This window comes from Silene latifolia, chromosome 2 (assembly GCF_048544455.1).
Source record: "Silene latifolia isolate original U9 population chromosome 2, ASM4854445v1, whole genome shotgun sequence".
Taxonomy (NCBI): Eukaryota; Viridiplantae; Streptophyta; class Magnoliopsida; order Caryophyllales; family Caryophyllaceae; genus Silene; species Silene latifolia.
Genome location: NC_133527.1, coordinates 126,035,849 through 126,058,736, shown reverse-complemented (window position 1 = coordinate 126,058,736; position 22,888 = coordinate 126,035,849). Strand labels below are relative to the sequence as shown.

At 32.5% G+C, this 22,888-nt stretch overlaps 1 protein-coding gene and 1 long non-coding RNA gene across 2 annotated transcripts; both read left to right on the top strand.

Annotated features, from left to right (window-relative positions):
* The first annotated feature begins 7,043 nt into the window (after positions 1-7,043).
* LOC141641280 (protein FAR1-RELATED SEQUENCE 5-like) lies at positions 7,044-8,406 on the top strand. The gene is made up of 2 exons (XM_074449950.1): positions 7,044-7,716; positions 7,982-8,406. Exons 1-2 carry the CDS (start codon positions 7,044-7,046, stop codon positions 8,404-8,406), a joined length of 1,098 nt encoding a protein of 365 aa, XP_074306051.1.
* Positions 8,407-13,398: 4,992 nt separating this feature from the next.
* On the top strand, positions 13,399-14,525 carry LOC141642948 (uncharacterized). The gene is made up of 2 exons (XR_012543555.1): positions 13,399-13,876; positions 14,131-14,525. It is a non-coding gene; the product is annotated as an uncharacterized LOC141642948 (long non-coding RNA).
* The last annotated feature ends 8,363 nt before the right edge of the window (positions 14,526-22,888 follow it).

Sequence of the window (22,888 nt, the reverse complement as noted above, 5' to 3'; positions counted from 1 at the left end):
GTTATAGCAACCCCTCCTAAGCCGAAGAACTCCGGAAAAGCTATGGGGAACTCGCCATGCACAAAAACCCCCGACATCCTCCCTTCAAAGATGTCCAAGAAGAGGTTCGGGAGGACTCGTCCAAGAAGGCTCAATTCTAAGAAACTTAGATTTGATTCTTGTGTTGGTTGTAGTCATTAGGTTTAGTTTTTAAATTCTGTTTGTTGTTTTTTTTTTCCCTTTGTACGTCGTTTTTAATATTAATGAAAGTAATTTTCTTTTCATATTACCTTTCTTTTAATTTAATTGTCCTTATAAATTAAAATTAAAAAATATAAACCAAAAAAAAGGGCGATTGTTATCATACTCGATAAAATGGAATTAAAAAAAAAAAAAATAGTGTAACTCTTACTATTCTCCATAAAATTGAATTATTAACGTTTGTCTTCCCTATGCATCTTAATTTATTTTCTGATTTCAAAAAGGCAAGTAGATTAAAATTATTAATGACCAATTATATTATTAAAAATAATAGTAAATAATATATATCTTAATTTATTTACATGTTTTTAAATAATTGAAAGTAAATATTTTATGTAATTCGTAGACTAAAGTAACATATTAATGCCGAAAGATATTTTTAAATGTTAGTTTTATTAAGTTAAAATATTAAAATATAAATTTTATTATTGAAAACATAATATAAATATACTGATTACATTGATAAAGTAACATATTAATATAATAAATGAATATAAAAAACAAGTTTTAAAATATTAAAATATTAAAACAATCGTTAAATTGATATTAAAATATAAGTTTTTATTTGTTATGAAATAAAAAACAACAGTTAAATTTATATTAAAATATAAGTTTTTATTTTTGTTGTGTTTAAAAAACAACGATTAAAAAATGAATGGTTTCTTGTTACTTAATTTATTTTGTTTATTAAGTTAAAATATTAAAATAGAAATATAATACAAATGTTCTACATAGCTTGTCGCGTTGATGATCATCCAAATTTTAGTCCATCATGGTTTGGTTAAAATAAAATTTTAGGGTTTATTTGGGGTTTAGGGTTTATTTGGGGTTTAGGGTTTCTAGGTTTTTTAGGAGTTTTGGGTGTATAGGGTTTATAGGGTTTATTTGTGGTTTTAGGGTTTTTAGCCATATGTACGATCGTATGTGTAATACGTAAGGTTAAGACGTAAATTTAAGACCTAAGGTTAAGACTTAACGTTTGATCAATATGAGTTTATATATGATTAGAACGGGATAATTGATTAAGATACCTATGTCTTATGGTTTAAGATGTTATCGATCGTGCATTGCTATTGAGTAATCATAGCAATATACGATCAATACGAGTTTAGATACCAATGTATTATGGTCCTATGTATTATGGTTGAAGATGTTATCGATCGAACGTTGCTATTGACTAATCATAGCAATATACAATCAATACGAGTTTAGATACCTATGTCTTGTGGTTTAAGATGTTATACATCGTACATTGCTATTGACTAATTATATCAATGTACGATCAATACGGGTTTAGATGCCTATGTTTAAAATGTTATAGATGGAAATGACGTTGCTATTGACTAATCATAGCAATGTACGATCAATACGGTTGTAGATACCTATGTCTCGGGACGTAAGACCTAAGTTAAGTTGTTATCAATCGTATGTTGCTATTGACTAATCATAGCAATGTACGATCAATACGGGTGTAGATACCTATGTCTCGGGACGTAAGACCTAAGTTAAGTTGTTATCAATCGTATGTTGCTATTGACTAATCATAGCAATGTACGATCAATACGGGTGTAGATACCTATGTCTCGGGACGTAAGACCTAAGTTAAGTTGTTATCAATCGTATGTTGCTATAATTAGTTAATTATTCCGATCAACGGTGTAGGACTAATTTTAACAAGTTTCCAAGACTTAAGATGAGATCGTACGTTGCTATCGACTAATCGTTGCAATGTATGATCAATAGGATTGTACGAATATTTTGGCGGGAAAAGGACAATCTAGTGTTAAAACAACTTAAAAAGTGATGGTACTTAATAGTTAATCGTGACCGTTCAGTTGTAATTAAAATATTTGATGATATTCCACATTAAATCGTGGTCGTTGATCCTATAAGTGACCAATCACAAATAAAGCCACGGATTGGTAAATATTACAACCTTTATAAGCATTTTTTTTGTTATCATATCAACTAAAACATAATCAAAGTCTCTCTCTAACTTCTCTCAATAGTACTTATTTTCATCTCTTTCTCTATTTGTTCAACTTCTCTCTCTCTTCTCTCAATAATACCTTTAATATTCTTAATTCTAATTTAATCCTTATTTTTGTATACGTCAAGATGGAAAACGCGGCCGTTGATGTTGTTAATAGATCAATCAGAGGTAAACAAGCTTTGGTGGATGAGCTCCGTGTGACGGAGTTGGAGCATGTTTCGAGGATGAAATCCCTTATGGAACGCCGCAACCGTTGGCATGAAAGAGGTATCAAAGATTTCGACAAATCACTCGAGTCCCTCATACAATCCTTCTTACGTGACTATCAGAGGACATACGATTTCAGGAAGGACTTGGAGAGGGAGATCGGGGCCTTAGAGGCTATTTTGCCTTCTTTATCTTAGAAATTAGTTTTATTTGTTTTCCTTAATATTGTAACCTTTAATTTAGTTTTAGTTTTAGTTTTTATTAATTTAGTTTTCCTTAATATTGTAATCTTTATTTTCCTTAATATTGTAATTATAATCTTAGAAAATTTTGTCTTTTAGTATTCCGATGTGTTTCTTTAATTTTCATTGCATTTATTAATGAACCACCACATTTTATTAATTTAATTTTATTTAGATTAATTTTATTTTAATTTATTCATGTTATGGTTCACCAAAGGTCACCATCCTTGTTATAAATACGACCGGGGAGTTAAAAGAAGAATCACCTTTCTCCCTAACCTTTTCTTACTCATTCACTTTATCTCTCTTTATTTTCTCTCTAAAAACTCAGATTTTTTGAAATGGCAGTCGAAATTGCAGGCCTTAACGATCTTATGATTGGATCTATGAGTTTTTTGGAAGAACAAGTTTCTGTCTCTCCGTGAACAGGAGTTGAGGGCGATGAAGATGGTGGTCGGGGCGATTAAAATTCGCAACGATTGTTATGCAAATGGCATAAAGGAAATGGAGAAGGAAGCGGATGGTTTCATCAAATCCGTGTTGGGTACTTATGAAAAATGTTGCAAACTTAGGGAAGAATTTGAAGATGATATTAAGATTTTACGATCCTTAATTAATAAGGATTAGGCTTAATATTGTACTTTTTTTTAAGTTTATCTTAATAATAATAATCTATTTTCGTTGTTACATTTTGTCGTTTAATTCTCTACTATTTTTTTTAGTATAAATTTGATTGTTAATTTTGCAACTGAAGAGACATGCATGTGGGTAATGAAAAAGGATCTTCATAGTTTTATAAAATATAATACAAACCATACAATCCGTCTCGTACATGAGACGCTCTGGTGATTAGGGTTTCCAACTGAGGCGTATTATTTAATTTAATAGTTTAATTGAATTTATTCATGAACCACTTAATTTAATTTAATTTAATTTAATTCATGAACCAAAGGTCACCATCCTTGTTATAAATACGGGTGAGTTAAAAGAAGTATCCATTTCTACCTAACCTTTCCTTACGCATTCACTTTATCAGTCTTTATCTTCTCTCTAAAACCTCAGAAATTTCAAATGGAAGGCCTTCATAATATTGCTATTGAATCTTTAACTGGTTTAGAAGAACAGGTTGCCATGCTCCATGAACAGGAGTTCAGAGTGATGAAGATGGTGGTCGGGGCGATTAAAATTCGCAGCGATTGTTATGCAAAAGGCATGAAGGAAATGGAGAAGGAAGCGGATGATTTCGTCAAATCCGTGTTGGGTACACATGAAAAATGTTGCAAACTTAGGAAAGAATTAGAGGATGATATTAAGATTTTAAAGTCCTTGATTAATAAGGACTAGGCTTACTATTGTACTTTTTTTTTTAAGTTTATGTTAATAATAATCTATTTTCGTTTACATTTTGTCGTTTAATTCTCTTTTTTTTTTTTTTTTTTTTTTTTTTTTTTTTTTGTATAAATTTCATTGTTAATTTTGCAACTAAAGACACTTGCATCTGGGTAAATAAAAAGGATCTTCATAGATTCATAAAATATAATACAAACCATACTTACAATAATCCTTACAAAATACGAAATATTAACTAAAATTAATTAAAATCCAAGAGATTCAAGTTGAACAATCTCCCTTTCAATTTTCCTAATTTCTATTAGCGCTGGTTCGCGATTTGCCCTTAATATGCTTATCATATTATCCATATTTGCTTGTACGTCATGCATCCCTCTTGTTATGGCCATGTCTCGTACATGAGACGCTCCGTGATTAGGGTTTCCAATCGAACGTCAATCTCTCGCAATGCCGAGTGAGAACGTTTTGCGATCCATTGTGTATTGAAATAAGAAAGCAACAAACTGTCTATCCATCTGAAACAATTAAATTAAATTAAGAAGCAACAATCGCACAATCAGTTAAATAGATAGTTAAAAAAATCGATTTGGGTTTGGGATTTATTCAATAAAATCAATTGTGACAAAAACAAAAAACCCAAACAATAATTGAAGATAAAAGAACAAATACCTTGATTGATAATGGAGGAGTATGGATAAAAAAAGATTAGGGTTTGTGTACTGAAAGATAATTTTGAGATGAATGTGTTTTGCCTTTTATAATGGGAAAAGGTAGTAGTTAGGGTTTTAAAATCCTTTTTTTTTTTTTATTAAAAGTTGTGACTTGATTTGATTTGGAAGTCAAATCGTTTCTCAGAATTGAAGACTTTATGCATGCCGCCGGATTTTCTTACACACGCAACAACAATAGTCATTTCAAGTTACAATAGTCATTTCAAGTTGTGTTTAGTCAAATCAAATTTGAATTGTTCATTTTTTATTACTCTTTATGGTTGGTATTATGTCAAATCTCCCAATTGTTCATATTATTATTCTTTTTGTGTTGTGTTTTGTCAAATCAATTTTAACTGTTCAAATAAACAAGTAAAAAAGATGGAATTGAATAAAGTACATAAATGGAAAATACTAGAAGTCCACATTTTATATAATAATTTAAATATTTTACAAATTAAAAAACTAACAAACCGAGATGAATACCCAAATAGGAGGAAAAATTGTGGATTTGGGTACAACATCCAAACATACATACATACATACTAAATTAATTTGAAAAAAATTTAGCAATAACTTTTTCAAGGGAGTCATTCTCTTCCATGAGAATGCTCCTATTCTCCTTTATTTTTTGGAGGTCTTGTATAGCAGATTCATAATCTGCATGCAACCTCATCTGCTCCATCTCCGACAAGACGTCATGACTAATACCCATCTCCCGACTCTTATCAAGGTAGTCGTGGATCTTCGTCTCTAAATCGTCTAAGCGGCGGATATAGTATTTGTTCCTCTCCATATGTATCAATGTTAGGCGAATGTTCTTATCCATTATATGAAAGAAGAAGTTTGGTGTTTAAAGATTTAGGGTTGTTGAGCTTAGGGTTTTAAGAAAAGGAGAAGAGGAAAACAGAAATGAATGGTAAATTGTTGGTTGAGAAACTAGGGTTTGCATTTAGTGAAAGTGTATTTATAGAAGAGATAATGAAACAACATGTGGCCTTTCAACTGCCACGGATTTTATTTTAATTAATAAATTAAAATTAATAAATTTTGTTGAAGGAGTTGGGAGATATTTTTAAATAAATATGTTTAGGAAATGACATTTTGTCCTTCAATATTCCAATACAATGAAATTGTGTCCTTTAAAATTCTTTAATCGTTTTTTTTATTTTATGTAAATAGAAATTATCGATTTTTTTTATTTTACGTAAATAGAAATTATCGATTTTTTTATCTTACGTAAATTATCCCGTTACATGTATGTAAGATATATTTAATCTAAATTGTTCAAGTACGATAAATTGAATTTAAATTAACTAAAACAAACGCTAGTAACCATAACAATTCTTGAATATTATTTGATTCAATTACACATTTTACACAAGAAAGCACCATATGTGACTTGGAATTACGCCGATTCTAATGATATAATCCCTCTCCATCTCCCAATAGTTCCTCCATTCACCTTCTACGTCGCGATCATCAATCTCATAATAATCAAGAATAGCTTGAATGTCAAGTACGACAATTCTTTGTTTTCAAGTAAGTTGGATACGGCCGTGAGACAATTTAGATGTCATTTTCCTTGTAAGAGGCCTTCTTGGCCTAAGAACGACTGGGTAAGTGTCACAACCAGGTAAAAAACCCAACCTAGCGCCTGCAAGATCAATAAATTTCTGACGATTGATCATCACCCTTTCCATGAACTCCTCTCCAATTAAGAAATTCGGATCTCTACTGAGCAACTTGTCATAGCTTTCTAGGGTTGTTACAAATGAGGGATCGCAATATGGTGACGGCAAGACACCCATAATCTTAATATTTGAAAGATTTTGTAGTTGAAAAAAAAAATACTATATGACTAAATCATAGGGATTTATAGGGAGTGTGGATAATGGTAGGATTAGGTTGGCGGGAGAATTAGGCGGGAATTTTTCATCAAATATTAAGAGAAAATGAGGAAGAAAACCTTCCAACTTCCACCGTAAATATTAGGTTTTATTTTTAAAATTATAAATAATTAAAAATAAAATATGACTTAGAAATTAAAAATAATTAAAAGAAAATTAGGGAGAAAACCTTCCAACTTCCACCCACCGTAAGTTTTATAATTAAATAGTAGGTTTTATTTTTAAAATTAAAAATAATTAAAAATAAAATATGAGAAAAAAATAAAAATAATTAAAAGTAAATTGAGATTAACCTTTCAACTTCCACAGTCAAAGTAGTTCAACACAGCAAACTCTAAGTTCAACAACTCCATCACCTTCATCTTCTCAAAACAACCTCCATCATTTAAAAATGTCGAATAGTTTTGATTTAAATGCTTTGTATATCGAGGAGGAGGGAGAAAACGAGGTCATTGACGAGAATGAAACAGCCACTGAATTGTTACGGCATGCAGCACATGTTCTGGAAGGCAATGAAGACAATCAACCAGCTATTGAGCCTACGATTGGTGCGGAATTTGAATCAGGTGAACAGTTTGCCGCTTTCTGTTATACTTACGCTTATAAGACGGGGTTTGAAATTCATGTTCGTAGTAGCCAACTTTTGGCTCCCTTCAAGGAGCAGGGGGTACGTCGAAACGGAGTTGGGGATAAAGAACCACGATTCCACATGATGAACAAGATTAGGTTTATGTGTTCAGAGGGCAATACGATGAAGAAAAGCTCATGTGTAACACCATGTAAAATGTATGTATTTGGGAAATTAAATCACGACACTGGGAAATTTGTAATCTGTACTTGTGATTTGGTACATAATCACGATTTGAATCCTGAGGTTAGCCGGCATGTAGTCAATTATAGGCACATAAGCGAATATTTCAAGGCCAGGTTGGTGTTGAACGACAGAGCTGGCATACCAATTACCCGGAACTTCAACACATTAGTTAGGGAGATTGGAGGGATTCATAATCTACATTTCAATGGGCAGGACGCGAGAAACTTCATCAACAGCGAACGTCGCAAAAGTAGGTTTCGTGGTGACGCTAAAGAGGTCTTAAATTATTTTGAGGGCTTAAAAGAGCGAGAATCCGATTTTTACTACGTTGTTGAAAGGGACGCGGATAATAAGTCGTTGAACATTTTTTCGGTCCGATGCACGATGTCGTGCCATGTACAAGGCTTTTGGTGACCCATCGTCGTTCGATAGTACATTCCTAAGCAACAGGTACCAGATGCCTTTCTGTCCATTCGTTGGAGTTAATCATCATGGAAGTACAATATTATATGCAGCGGCTTTAATTTCATACGAAGACACAGAGTCATTCGAGTGGGTGTTTGAGAAGTGGATGGAATGTATGGGGAGAGCTACGGCCGTCTTACTAACTGATCAATGTAAAGCAATGGAAGGGGCAATCAAGAAAGTGTTCCCGGAGACTAAACATAGATTATGCCTTTGGCATATTCTTCAAAACGCGGATAAGAATCTAAAAGACCACCCACAATTTCCTCAGATTGACAGAGATTTGCGTACGCTTGTACACGAGAGTATCACCGAGGAGGAACTGCAAGATATGTGGGACGATTTCATGGAAAAATACAACTTGCGACGCAACAAATGGTTGAGGGGTGCATGGGATATGAGACAGCGGTGGATGCCTGTTTTTTGGAAAGACACTTTCTGTGCGGGTATGTCTTCTACTCAGAGGAGTGAATAAACAAACAGATTTATTAAAACGTACATGAGCATAGAAACCGGCCTGATGCAATTCATGGAGCAGTACGAGGATGCCATAGAGAAAAAGGTGGAGGACGAGAAAGTCAATAACGCCAAAGACATTAAGAGCCCACTTAAATGGGATCCCATGATATTATTCGAGGATATCTTTAGTAAGGTCTACACAAACAGTAAATTCGGAGAGGTGAAAACAGAGGTATATGGTTGTATAAGCACCAATGTCGAAACTCTTCCAAATAGTTTGGGTTTCATCAAGAGGTTTAGGGCCACATCAAAAGTGACAGAAGCGTTTTGGAAAAAAGATCGAAGAAGTTTTGAAGTGAGTATTGACACAATCACTGGTGAGTATAAATGTGGTTGTAAGATGTTTGAATTTAGAGGGATCTTATGTCGCCATATCATGAAGTGTCTTGATGTGTTGGACGTAAAAGCTATCCCTGCACAAATACATAATCGACGCACGCCGGCGCAAGGATTTGGTTAGAGGATACGAAAATATTCGGGTTGGGTACTACAACCCGGATGAGTCAGAACGTGTTAAAAGGTCTCTTGAGATAACGGTAAAAAATGATTACATTAAGAGGTTGGCTATGCAAAGTGAAGGGTCTTCTGCCATTTATAATAGCAGAACCGATGAACTAATCAAAGAGTTAGAGGCTCATGTTGGGATACAGTCTATAGACTCATTTGCGGCAGGTGGAGTTTCCTCAAAAATGTGGGGTCGTAGGAGACTACGACCTAGGGAGACTATCATAAACACACCTCAACAAGAAGGTGACATTAGAGACCCCCCCGACAAGCGAGGGAATGGCAGAAGACGTATTGTCAAACAGACAAAGAGAAGGAGAAAGACAAATGATGAGGATCCGACAACCACTACGCTCCCCCCAAATACGAACCCAACCCGACATGTTCCAAACGATGATGCTTCATCCTTTATGAGTGGCTTTAGTGGTACACAAAATACTCCACGTTTTACACCGTCACAAAATACTCCGACGTTCTCCCAATCGCAATTTAGGTCACAATATTCAAATTCTCAATATTCTCAATATACAAATTATAGTCATAGGTTGTAAATAGGAAGTATGATTTTTTTTTGTATATCATTTGACTTCTTTAAACAAATAATGTATGATCAATCAAAATCAATGACTATTTTCCTTAATTCATTTTCACAGTATTGAGTATATGTCTTCAAGTATTAGAATAGCATACGGTTAACTTGTGCAAAATTATGCCAAAAACAAAAAGAAAAACCCACAAGAGGATTCGAACACGAGACACTTAGTAAGGAAAGCATGAACTAAGTAAGGAAACCACTGCACCCACTAACTTATACTGTCATATGTCCAGTCCTATATATATATATATAAGGTCTTTTTAACTTCCGGTCATGGATATTAGCAAATAAAATATTTATCAATTTAATTAAAATTTTAAAATAATGTGTATAAAAAAAGACATAACTTACTCATACCCACATAAGCAAAAAAAAAAAAGTACAATGAAAATTAATCATAAAATAAATTTAATTTTAATTTTTTTTAAAAAAAAATTAATTTCAAGAAATTAAATATTAAAAACAGTGTGTATAAAACAAAACATTACGCAAAAAAATAAATTACAACGAAATTTAGGTATAATTTAAAATAATATAAGACAAAAGAAAAGGTATTATATGAAAAAATATTAATTGAAAAAAAAAATAAAAAAAAAAAAATTAACGTAAATACATAAACATACATATAAGGAATAATCATACCGTATAAAGAAATTGATACAATACGTTTCAATTAACCGTAGCGTATACAGGACTGTGTACGTATATTAGAGGTATACATAAATATACGAAATATTAAAGGTATATACTGTATACATAAATACTAAAAATAATAAAAGGTATTAGTAATAAATAAGACTTAAATATAAATTAGGAGAGAAGTTTTTTTTAATTAATAAAATATGTGGCAAAACCGAGAACATTAATTAGGGGGGGCAATTAATGAAGGAATCAAGGGATTAATTAGATTAAAAAAGATTCTTTGAATTGGACAAGTGGCGCGTCATTATTGGTGGTGTATGAGGGCCTCATACACCTGGTGTAACTCTACCATCTTCCAACTTTAATTATATATAGTGTAACTTTAATCGGAATTAGTGTAACTTTAATTAGAAATAGTGTAACTTTAATCGAAAATAGTGTAACTTTAATCGGAATTAATGTAACTTTAATTAGAAATAGTGTAACTTTAATCGAAAATAGTGTAACTTTAATTAGAAATAGTGTAGCTTTAAATCAGAATTAGTGAAACTTTAATTATATATAGTGTAACTTTGATCAGGAATAATATAACTTTAATTATATATAGTGTAACTTTAATCAGAAATAATGTAACTTTAATTATATATAGTGTAACTTTAATCAGAACTAGTGTAACTTTAATTATATGGTGATGTTTGGCCAAGTTTACCTAAAAGAGTTTTTACTTTTTAAAATGAGTTTTTCCACAAACTACTTCTTGAAAAAGTTGGGACTGTTTGGCTTAACTTTTGTAAAAGTACTTTTTCCAAATTTGATGTGTTTGGCCTAATTGCCTTTATTCGACTTTTTTGATTTTTTTGTTTACTATATAATTTGGGCCTGCATTATACTTGTCAAACTTTTCACCTTTAAGGGTATTTTTTCTAATAAAAATTATGTAATGTCATAGTTATAACCGCAATTTTATATTGTTTAATACTCATAATCATGATATTCATAACCGATGTTATCTCCTCGATTAGAAAGTTGCAATATCAACTTATTATGTTGCAAGATGATGAAACTCATCACATACAAATATAATAGTCAAACTATAAACAAAAGCATTAAGCATTTATATTGGTGGGCAATTTAACTACAAAACAATTACTACGTACTTAGCCAAAGAAAAAATAATTATAAAATAAGACCGTCTTATAGTTTTATACTATGAGATATTACTTTTATAAGTCAAACATTTTATTTTTACATATAAAGGATCGTCTCACACTGAAAGGCGGTCTTATACATTATTAAAAGGGTCGTCTCATACTCTTTTCATCTCAAATCGTAAATTATTTTTCCTCTTTATATAATTAATATTGAGCTTATATTTAAAAAATACCATAAACCCAAAGTCCCAAATCATAAGCAATATACGGAGTAAATATATAGCAATAATCAATATCCACATGACTTAAAGAACTTACCATTAGAAGCAGCCGGTTAAAAAAAATAGGCAATAATAGGGTGAAAAATATTATAATTATAGACTACAAAAAATAAAAAACCAAAACAATTGTTCATCTAGTAGAGATTGTGAGAAGTAGAAGTAGAAGTAGGTATTTGCAGCTTCTGCTTTTAGTGGCTTTTTTATAAGTTTTAGCTTTTCAAAAGTTGTTTTACACCCATCTAATTTATAGTGTTTGGCCTAGTTTCTATTTTTTCAGTTGTAAAAGCACTTGTAAATCTTGGCCAAACAGCACCTATATAGAGCAACTTTAATCAAAATTAATGTAACTTTAATTTGATATGGTGTAACTTCAAGTAAAGATGGTGTAATTTAAGTAAATATGTAATTTTAATAAGATATTGTGTAACTTCAATTCATAAAATGCAAAATCAAGTATATGAGTAAATTAACTAATTAATGTCAACTATATGTGGCGTAAATTGGGTGTAATTTTAAGCGGATATGTTGTAACTTTAACAAAATATAATATAACTTCAATTGATAATGTGTAAATTCAAGTATATGAGCAAAATTAATTAATTAACTTCAAGTGTCATGATGTAAACGGGGTAACTTAAAGCGGGTATTTTGCAACTTTAAGCAAATAAGACATAACTTCAAGTAAATATGATGAAACTTTAATTGATAATGTGTAAATTCAAGTACTCCCTCCATACCACACCAATGGTAACATTGACTTTTTCACACTTGTCGAGACACGTTTTATAACGTGAATATCTTTTGTTACACATTATTAAAAATTATAAAAATTTGATATTCTTATAGCATTTATTACGATAAATCAATCAAGATCTCACATGACTATATTTTGTCTTATAGATTAAGAATAACATCGAAGATTCCCTACGATCATGAATAGTGGCAAAACGGTCAATATTACCATTGGTCTGGTATGAAGGGAGTATATGAGTAAATTAATTAATCAACTTCAAGTAGAGATGGTGTAAATTGGGTGTAACTTCAAGCACTTATTTTGTAACCTTCAAGCGGATATAGTGTAACTTCCAATTAACCGAGAAATACTGAAATTTTCGAAAAATAAATGGTATACAAAAATATTACCATTGCGACGGGCTCGAAAAATTAATGAATTTAGGCTTTTGTTTCGCCTTAATCGGAGCCCGTATGAAGATTTACGAACCTTTTTAAGAAACCGCTTGTATTTTACGCGGGAATAAAAATTCAGATTTTAAAACCATTATTATTACATTTGAATTGAAAAATGGCATAATAAAGTAAGTTGATGTGAGAGAGTATGTAATTAATGGATGAATTAGAATGTATGAAAGAGGGAAATTAATTTAGCATTAATTACTAGTTGGTGGGTGTGATTTTGCTTTAAATCTTAACCATCAATTTAATAAGATCTACACAAAATCTCATTTGTGACGGCACATATCCGTCACTCTTGAGTGACGGATACCATTTTACCTCACAAAGTACCCACTTTTTCTCTCTCTGCAACACTATATATGTGGTCCCCTTTCTCCACTAATCCATTTTGTTACCATTTTAACTCACAAAATATCCGCCACAAATGGTAACCCGTCACAAGGGAGATCAATTGTAAGATCTAATGGCTTAAAATAGGACTTAAGGACTTATATTTTAAAGTGGACTCATTTGAACTTGCCTCTATATATAGAGGCGGGATCTCGTGAGTTTGGTTCTTACGGTGAGTTGTGAGTTTGGAAAATCTCAACCATTAATTAAGAGCAAATAGATGACTGAGTGAATAAAAAAAAACCAAAAACAAAGCTGAACTTTAAAACACGCGTTCGTCCTCTTCTAAGCCCCATGAAAATCTTCTCCTCATCCTCTCAGTACCTCAGTTAAAAAATCCCAAATTTGGGTAAAAACTAAATATTGGATTTCATGAATTATACCAAATTCATCAATTCTACAGTTCTAACTCATCATCAACCTTGTCGGCGTTCGAGCGCAAGCTCACCGTCGCTCCTTTTTCTTATCTTCTCCGCTATCGTTCTCCGGTTTACCTTAATTAATCTCGTCGCCGGGTACTAGCCGCACCACCACAATTAGAGTCATCTTCGATCAAAATGGAATTTATTGGAGTCGAAATCCTCTGAAAGTGGTTGTGTTGGTCTTCTTTATCCTTGCCAGTGCAAGAATTCCAGGGCTGATTACGAGAAGAATTGTTGTCCGTCTTGGGTACGAATTTAATTATCTCCGTCTCGTCTCCGTTATTTATTTACCTATTCTAATTTAGTCCGACTGTTTCCGTCGTCGTTGCTCTTTATCTTTTAATTTAATGTACTTAATTCGTCTCAATTATTTGTTTACCTTTGATTAGAATACCGAGGAATAAAGAATGAAAGGTGAATAAGTGATTTAAACGGAAATATTAGTGGATTTTGATTTTGATTGGTTTTTAATGATGACTGGTGAAGCATTTTGACATGCAGTATTGTGCGAAAAAGAGAGGACAGAGGTTGTTTGATGATAATGAGATGAGGAGAGGTATGCTAACTCTTTAGCAGCCTTACACCTTCAAGGAAGCGTCTCGTCGACTTGAGCGTTTGAATCGGTTTTAAGCTGGTTATGAGATCTGTTTTCTTATTATGTGGATCATCTAATGATAGTCTTATAATACTCAGTATATCGTGGTTGAGACGGTTTTAAGTGAGACTAATTGTTAATGCGTTTTATAGATAGTTAAGTAGTACATGCTTCGTAGCTGCTGGTGTTCTTTAATGAATTCAATGGTGTTATTCACTGTCTGACTTGGAGTTTACCGTGTTTACAATCGAATTTGTTTGTTTATAAGTAATGATCAGTGGCGTAGAGCACAATCTATTAAGCATGGTCTCATCGATTCACCGTTCTGTTTGGTCAGTCATCATGACTTTCTGGTTTACTGCTCAAAGAAAAGCATAAAGCAATATCATATGGTCCATATGGCAGATGCCATATGTCATTTTCTATCTCAGGAAGTGGCGCCCTTGCAGGTGCCACTAGTTTGCTGGTTTCATTCAGGAAGAGTGCTGTTGTAGGATTTCTTTTTCATGTGTTTGGTGTAGGATGGTAAACTACACTATACCCATTTTCTTTCTCGGCTCTTTGACTAAGATAAGTGGTGTAAAGTAGGATGTTTATTTTATTTTATTTTTCTGTCCATGTGTGAGATATCCATTTTTAATTTTGAACTAAAATTGCATAAAATTTGAAGTAGAATTATCAATGGTAAGGTATTATAAGAATAACACAGAATTAACAATAACACCAGAATAACCGCACAATAACACGTGATAAAAAAAGAGTAAAAAAAATCAAAGTACTAAAAAAAAATCAAAGTGACACCGGAATAACATCACAATAACACCAGAATAACAGCACAATAACAAGTGGTAAAAAAAAGAGTAAAAAAAAAAAATCAAAGTAGTAAAAAAAATCCGGAATAACATCACAATAACACCAGAATAACAGCACAATAACAGGTGATAAAAAAAAGAGTAAAAAAATCAAAGTAGTAAAAAAATCCGGAACAACATCACAATAACATCAGAATAATAGCACAATAACACGTGGTAAAAAAAAAGAGTAAAAAAAATCAAAGTAGTAAAACAAAATCAAAGCGACACTGGAATAACATAACAATAACATCAGAATAACTGTAACCCAGAATAACAACACAATAACATGTGGAAAAAAAAAGAGTAAAAAAATCAAAGCAGTAAAAAAAATCTGTTACACCGAAATAACATCACAATAACAATAATAGTAGAATAACAGCACAATAACACATGGTAGAAAAAAAAAAGAGAAAAAAAAAAATCAAAGTAAAAAAAAAAAGCACAATAACACGTGGTAAAAAAAAAATCAAAGTCGTAAAAAAAATCAAAGTGGCACCGGAATAAAATCACAATAACACCAGAATAACAACACAATAACATGCGGTGAAAAAAAGAGTAAAAGAATCAAAGTCGTAAAAAAAATCAAAGTAGTAAAAAAAATCAAAGTGACACCGGAATAGTATCACAATAACAGTAGAATAACATCACAATAACACGTGGTAAAAAAGAAAAAAAATCAAAGTCGTAAAAAAATTAAAGTGACAACAGAATAACATCACAATAACAGCGGAATAACAATAACAGCACAATAACATGTGGTAAAAAAAAAGAGAAAAAAAATCAAAGTCGTTAAAAAATCAAGTTAAAAAAAAAGCACAATAACAGCATAATAACACGAGGTAAAAAAAATAAGAGTGAAAAAAATTCAAGGAAAAAAAAATTTGGTACAAAAAGAAAAAGAAAAAAAGGTAACATAACGAGAAAATTAGAGAAAAACATAAGAGAAAAAAAAAAATCAAAGTTGTAAAAAAAAGCATAATAACACGAGGTAAAAAAAAGAGAAAAAAAATTAAAGTAAAAAAGAAAGAGTAGCATTAGAAAAAGGAGAAAATAAACTAAATAACAATGCTTTTATATGACAACTAAGATTAATCTTGGCCACTCATCTCTAATGTAATCTAATGGTTGAGATTCCCCCAACTCACAACTCACCATAGAGGCAAGATCAGGCAAGATCTGGTGAGTTTGACACTTTTCGTGAGTTTTCCCGCATATATAAGCAAATGAGTTGACAAAACCCAATTATTAAAATTTGAGCCGTCATAATCTTCCCACTCTTTTTTCTCTCTTTTCCCCCTTTCTCTCTCTCGATCAAACACTGTTTCATCTCAAAACCACGCGAAATTTTTTCATCAGTTCTTCAAATTTTGATCAACAAATTTGATCAACAAATTCATCAGTTCTTCAAAATTTGATCAACAATTCATTCATTATTTTGATTTTTTCAATTAAAACTATCAATTTGTTCATCAATTTTTTGAAATTTGATCAACAATTCTCCGAAAACCCTAATTCTTCAAATTCGATCAAGGTATTGATATTCTTCCGATTTCGATTTAATAATCGAATAACTTTGATAATTGAATCAAATAACAAATTCGACTTGATTTACGTGTTTTTTCCATAAATTTTAAACTTCAACGATCTTTGAATTGAACGATCAAACACTTACTCGCTTGATAATATTGCTTTGATAATCAAACAACGATGAATTCAGTGTGAATTTGTGACATAATCTTTGATATAATAAATCGTTGTTATTAGGTTGATAAGTTTTTTGTAAAAATTGCGATTGCATGAAGATTGTTTTCATATTGTTACTCATTTTGTCATTATAATAACAATAACAACTACATAATATAACAATAATTGCATGTAGGTTTTCATTCATGATATCATTCAATATCTAGTATTTGAATAACTGGATTACAATAATACAATAATCGCTTACAAAAGTATTAAAATAGCTTTGATATTACATTAAAATAAAGCGTGTGTGCATTGTGGTGGACTAGGCTACCAATTTCACTAAAACCCTCCCTCTCGATAGAATAATTGCATTTGTATAATACAATAAGCGCATTATAACGTTAAAATAACTCTTCGTAGAAAGGTAGATTGTTTTTTTCATAATAAATACTACTTTATAGGATCTGACAAAAAAATCCTTACAATAACTACTCTTTAATAATGAAATAACTTTAATACTACATTAAAATAACTGTATGTGCGTTGTGGTGGACTAGGCTACCAATTCCACTAAAACCCTCCCTTCTCTGATAGAATAATTGCATTTGTATAATACAATAACCGCATTATAACGTTAAAATAATTCTTCAGAAAGAGATTGTTTTTTTCATAATAAATACTACTTTATAGGATCTGACAAAAAAATCCTTACAATAACTACTCTTTAATAATGAAATAACTTTAATACTACATGAAAATAACTGTGTGTGCATTGTGGTGGACTAGGCTACCAATTTCACTAAAACCCTCCCCTCTCCGATAGAATAATTGCATTTGTATAATACAATAAGCGCAATATAACATTAAAATAATCTGCGTAGAGAGATTGTTTTTTTTCATAATAAATACTAGTTTATAGGACGACGAAAAAAATCCTTACAATAACTACTCTTTAATAATGAAATAACATTAATACTACATTAAAATAAGCGTGTGTGCATTGTGGTGGACTAGACTACCAATTTCACTAAAACCCTCCCTCTCTCGATAGAATAATTGCATTTGTATAATACAATAATCGCATTATAACATTAAAATAATGCCAGTGAGAGATTGTTTTTTTTTTCATAATAAATACTAGTTTATAGGATCGACAAAAAAATTCTTATAATAACTACTCTTTAATAATGAAATAACTTTAATACTACATTAAAATAACTGTGTGTGCATTGTGGTGGACTAAGCTACCAATTTCACTAAAACCCTCCTCATCTCTCGATATAATAATTGCATTTGTATAATACAATAATCGCATTATAACATTAAAATAATCTTTGTACAGTAGATTGTTTTTTTCATAATAAATACTAGTTTATAGGATCTAACAAAAAAATCCTTACAATAACTACTCTTTAATAATGAAATAACTTTAATACTACATTAAAATAACCGTGTGTGCATTGTGGTGGACTAGGCTACCAATTTCACTAAAACACTCCCTCTCTCGATAGAATAATTGCATTTGTATAATACAATAAGCGCATTATAACGTTAAAAAAAAACTGCTGCAGAGGTTGTATTGTTTTGTTTTGTATATAATCTAAGATATTGAAATTAATAATACCATAACAGTTCTCCTGTTTTAATGTTTCCAGGCATTGAAATTAATACTACCAATGCAACAACTTTTTCTACACCTTTGTTGCCTCGAAACAGGAGAAAATACTATCCATAACTGGGATTGAGATATACTCCAGGTGGTCGTGAGGAGTGGAATAGGATGGTAGAAAATGGTTTCAAACCTGCTCTGGGGTTAATGTTTGTAAAGTTGGAGGAGGCAATAGAGTTTTACAATTTATATCTTTGTGGCTTGTGGTTTCATACCAAGAAAGTACAACACAAACAAGATTCCGTGATGGTTTGATAGACAAAAAATCAATGGTCCGCATGCAGACATGGATTCAAAGAGGATCGCAAAAAACTCAAAACTGTTGTTGAATTTGAAAACACAGAAGAGAAAAAGAAGAGGAAAATGTCTGTAGAACCAAAGAAAACAAAAATAACAAGATTTGGTTGCAAGGCAAAAATGCGGTTTTGTCTTTGTATTCAATGACCTTAAGGAGCTAATAAGGTATGCTATTGATACGTTTTATGAAGGTCATAATCACGGACTCGCTCACTCAAAGAACGGGAATTCAGGAAAAACGTAAGAACACTTAACCTTTACATGAAGCAGACAATTGTTAACAATTGTAAACTCAACATCGGGGCTACCAAGACTTTTAGAATTCTGGCGGAACAATCAAATGGGTATGCAAACATTGGTGCATCTCTCACAGAATTCAAGAACTTCAAAAGAAACATTAAATGTTATATAGGTGAGAAGGATGCTGACATGATTCTGATTATTTAAAGGCACTTTTTGAATCACAAGATGACTTTTACTATGCTTACCAAGTTGATGAGGATAATTGTTTGGCTAAAATATTTTGGGCAGATGCACAAGCAAGAATGAATTGTTTAAAAAATTTGCCCTTCTCTCTACTTTACACTTTAAAAAATTGTTTTTTTCCGGAAAAATTTAAATGAGTGACGGAAATCCTTTTTTTTAATTATCTCTTTAATTCGTACAATTATGATAATTCGTACAATAATGATAATTCGTACAACAATGATGGATATCGATTTCAAAACGATTGGAATGCCGAACAACATTATCGGTACAACGATCAACAATATAGTTACGGTAACGGCGAAGGTAGTGGTTATGGAGACGGTAGTAACACGGGAAATTACGAGGAAGCTGAAAATACGCAAGACAATGAAAACATGCAAGAGAATGAGGTAAATTTGACGCATTTTTGTATTAAACACGCGTACAACATTACCCAGAAAAATGATTTCGTGTGAGATTCACGAAATGGCCCAGGAATTGTCGTCCAAAATACACGAAACTGTCCAGACCAATTCGTGCAAAACACACGAAATAGCCCAGACCCATTCGTGTGAACTACACGAAATGGCCCAGGTTTTTTCGTGTGGTTTACACGAAATGGCCCGGGTTATTTCGTGTATTTCACACAAATGGGCCCAGGCTGTTTCGTGTATTTCACACGAATGGACCATTTTTTTTTTTTTTTTTTTTTTTTACTTTTTTTTTTTTTTGTAATAAACGTTATTGTGTTTTACATTAATGGACTTTTATTTGTTATTTAAATTTTAAAAAAACGTTTAATGGATTTAATTAGGAAAATTATGAAGATCCCGGTGAAGAGAATGTTGATTACGGTGATAATTTTGTATTTAAGCATCCGTTTAACACATTTGAAGAAGCATTTGATCGTTGTGATGAAGTTGCATATGGGTTAGGCTTTCATTTGGTAAAGGCTAAGTATCACATGGAAAAGAGTCCTCTGTATAAAATAGTGAAATGTGACCGACACGGACCGTATAATAGCAAGGCTAAGGATCCCTTGAAACCGCAAAGAAAATCGAAGACCAAAAAATTTATGTGTCCATTTTCATTAAGAATGATTAAAAAAGGTGAAGGTGTGTGGGTTGTTGTTCCGAAGTGCGGTGTGCACAATCACAAGTTTGGAAAGTTTCTAGAAGGTCACAAGCGTAGAGCGAAATTTATCAAGAACAGAAAGAATTGATTAAGCGAGATCGGCGAGTCTCACGTGAAACCGGGATGGTTAGACATGCTTTTACGCTTCGGTATCCCGATCAACCGCCCCGATTCGAAACAAATTTATAATGAGAATGCCCGATTGAGTGCGAAGGATAAAGATGGGAGAAATAGTGTGCAATATATGTTGCATTTAGCGAACCAAGCTAACTACATTAGTGAGTCCGTCAAACATCCTGAAACAAAAAAACTTACACATGTTTGGTTTACTCATCCGAGGCGGTGAGATATTTAAAGCGTGGCCAAATGTTATTCTAATCGACTCCACTTACAAGACAAATAAATACGGTCTTATATTGGTTCAATGTGTAGGTGTCACACCTGTTGGAAAAAGTTTTTTGATAGGTTACGCGTTAATTGAGAATGAGGATAAAGAAGGGTATAAGTGGGTTTTGAGAAGGTTAGAGTCATTGTTGGAACCAGGTGTGAGGCCAACAGTCATAGTTACGGATCACGAGCGTGGTCTACTTGTCGCACTTCTGTTTGTATTTCGTACTTCCCATCATTTCTTGTGCTTATTTCACGTATACACTGCAATTGAGGCTAGAGCAACGAACATGGAGAGGAATGGTAATTTTGGGAAAGCGTTAGCACACGGTGCTTGGAAGAAAGTTGTTGAAGCTAAAACATTTGATGAATGAACCATGGAGTGGAATGAGTTGCGGAAAAAATATTGTTGTCATCCTGCACTTATCAGTTATCTTGAGTTGACTTGGTGGCATAAAATCCATATGTTTGGCAAATGCTTTACTAATTTGGTGCTTCATTTTGGCAACACAACTACGTCTAGAGTTGAGTCCGCTCATGCTCAATTGAAGATGTGGTTAGGATCAGCTGAACTTACTCTTGACAGTATATGGAAACGGGCTGATGTTATGCTCCACGGGCAACATATTGAAATTCGTAAAACGCTGGAAGATTCTATAAGCAAGACAGTTGTTACTAATATGTATTATGGGAATATATTTTCAATGTTGAGTGGAAGAGTTTCGGCGACCGCCATTGAAGCAATGTTAGTGGAATATAATCGTGGGACTGATTTGGGTTATTATTCGGAGGAGAATTGTGGTTGCACATTATGGACGACCCATAAGCTATTGTGTGCTTCTCGGTTACATACAGTTTTCCATGAAGGTAAAAAAATTCATCCGGATGATTTACATGTGTTTTGGTCACGGTTAGCCTACACGGATTCCAGTCATCGGCGTTCTCGCCATAATGATGTGATGGAGGACCTTTTCGATAAAGTTCGGGCGGCCCACCATTCGGTCCAAAGAGATGTAATTGAGTCATTGTTCAGTAAGTTGTATCCTGAGGACGAGGTTATTGAGGAACCTGAAATAAAAGATACACGCCGTGGTCGTCCAAGGAAGTCCAATACCCGTAATAAATCTGCTTTCGAACATTCCAGACGTAGTTTCCCGAGTACGTCAACCAGTAACGGTGAAGGTATGCTAATATTTAGTTAATTTAAATTAATGTTAATATTTAGTTAATTTAAATTTTTAATAATTGTTTTTGTTTATATTTTTACTTAATTAATTGTTAATGTTAATATGTAGGTGGTGATGGACCCCCTCTTGAGCTTAATTATAACTGTATAACAGACGTCGGTCTTTTCGATTATCAGTATTGTATGCCTGAGGCGGTCCTTGATGGTTTTTTAGGGTTTTTTAACCCGGAAGGTGATGGTCATTGTGGTTTTCGGGTTATGTCGCATGCAAAAACAGGAAATCAAAAAAATTATCTCGAGATGCGAAAATAGTTGATGGTGGAGTTGCAACAGAACATCTATATGACTATCTACTACGGTGAGCGAAACAGTGCTTGTAGACGAATCAAATGGGCTCATCATACACCATGTCATAAGCCAAATTGGATGGAGGCCAATGATTTGCATGGTTTTGCAACATTGTTCAACTGGACAATATGTTTCGTGACTCTCCAAGTTAACCTAATCGGTGAACGTGTATGGACCGGTTCTAACACGTACCTACCTCTACGACCAGTTCCAGGTGTCAGGGCCCCATATGGTATTCTATGGATTCTTTTTACAGGTAATCATTTTCTGCGTCTACGCATGGATGATAATTGTGCCATGCCTCCCGTCAGCGAGCAGTGGATCAATAATCGGCATAATGACGTAGTGTATTATGAAAACATTTATACCGAAAGACTTGATTTGTGGTGGCAATTTGTATTTTCGGGTATTATGTTTAACCCGTTTACTTAGTTATTGTAATATTTTAGAAATTTGACATATTGAACTTAGTTAATTGAGAATTTATTATGAAAACATGTCCAACCAAATTGAAATTACAAGTTCAACATCTAAAAAAAAAAGAAGTCCAACATCTAAAAAAAAAGAAGTCCAACATCTAAATAAAAACAAGTCCAACATCTAAATAAAAACAAGTCCAACATCTAAAAAAA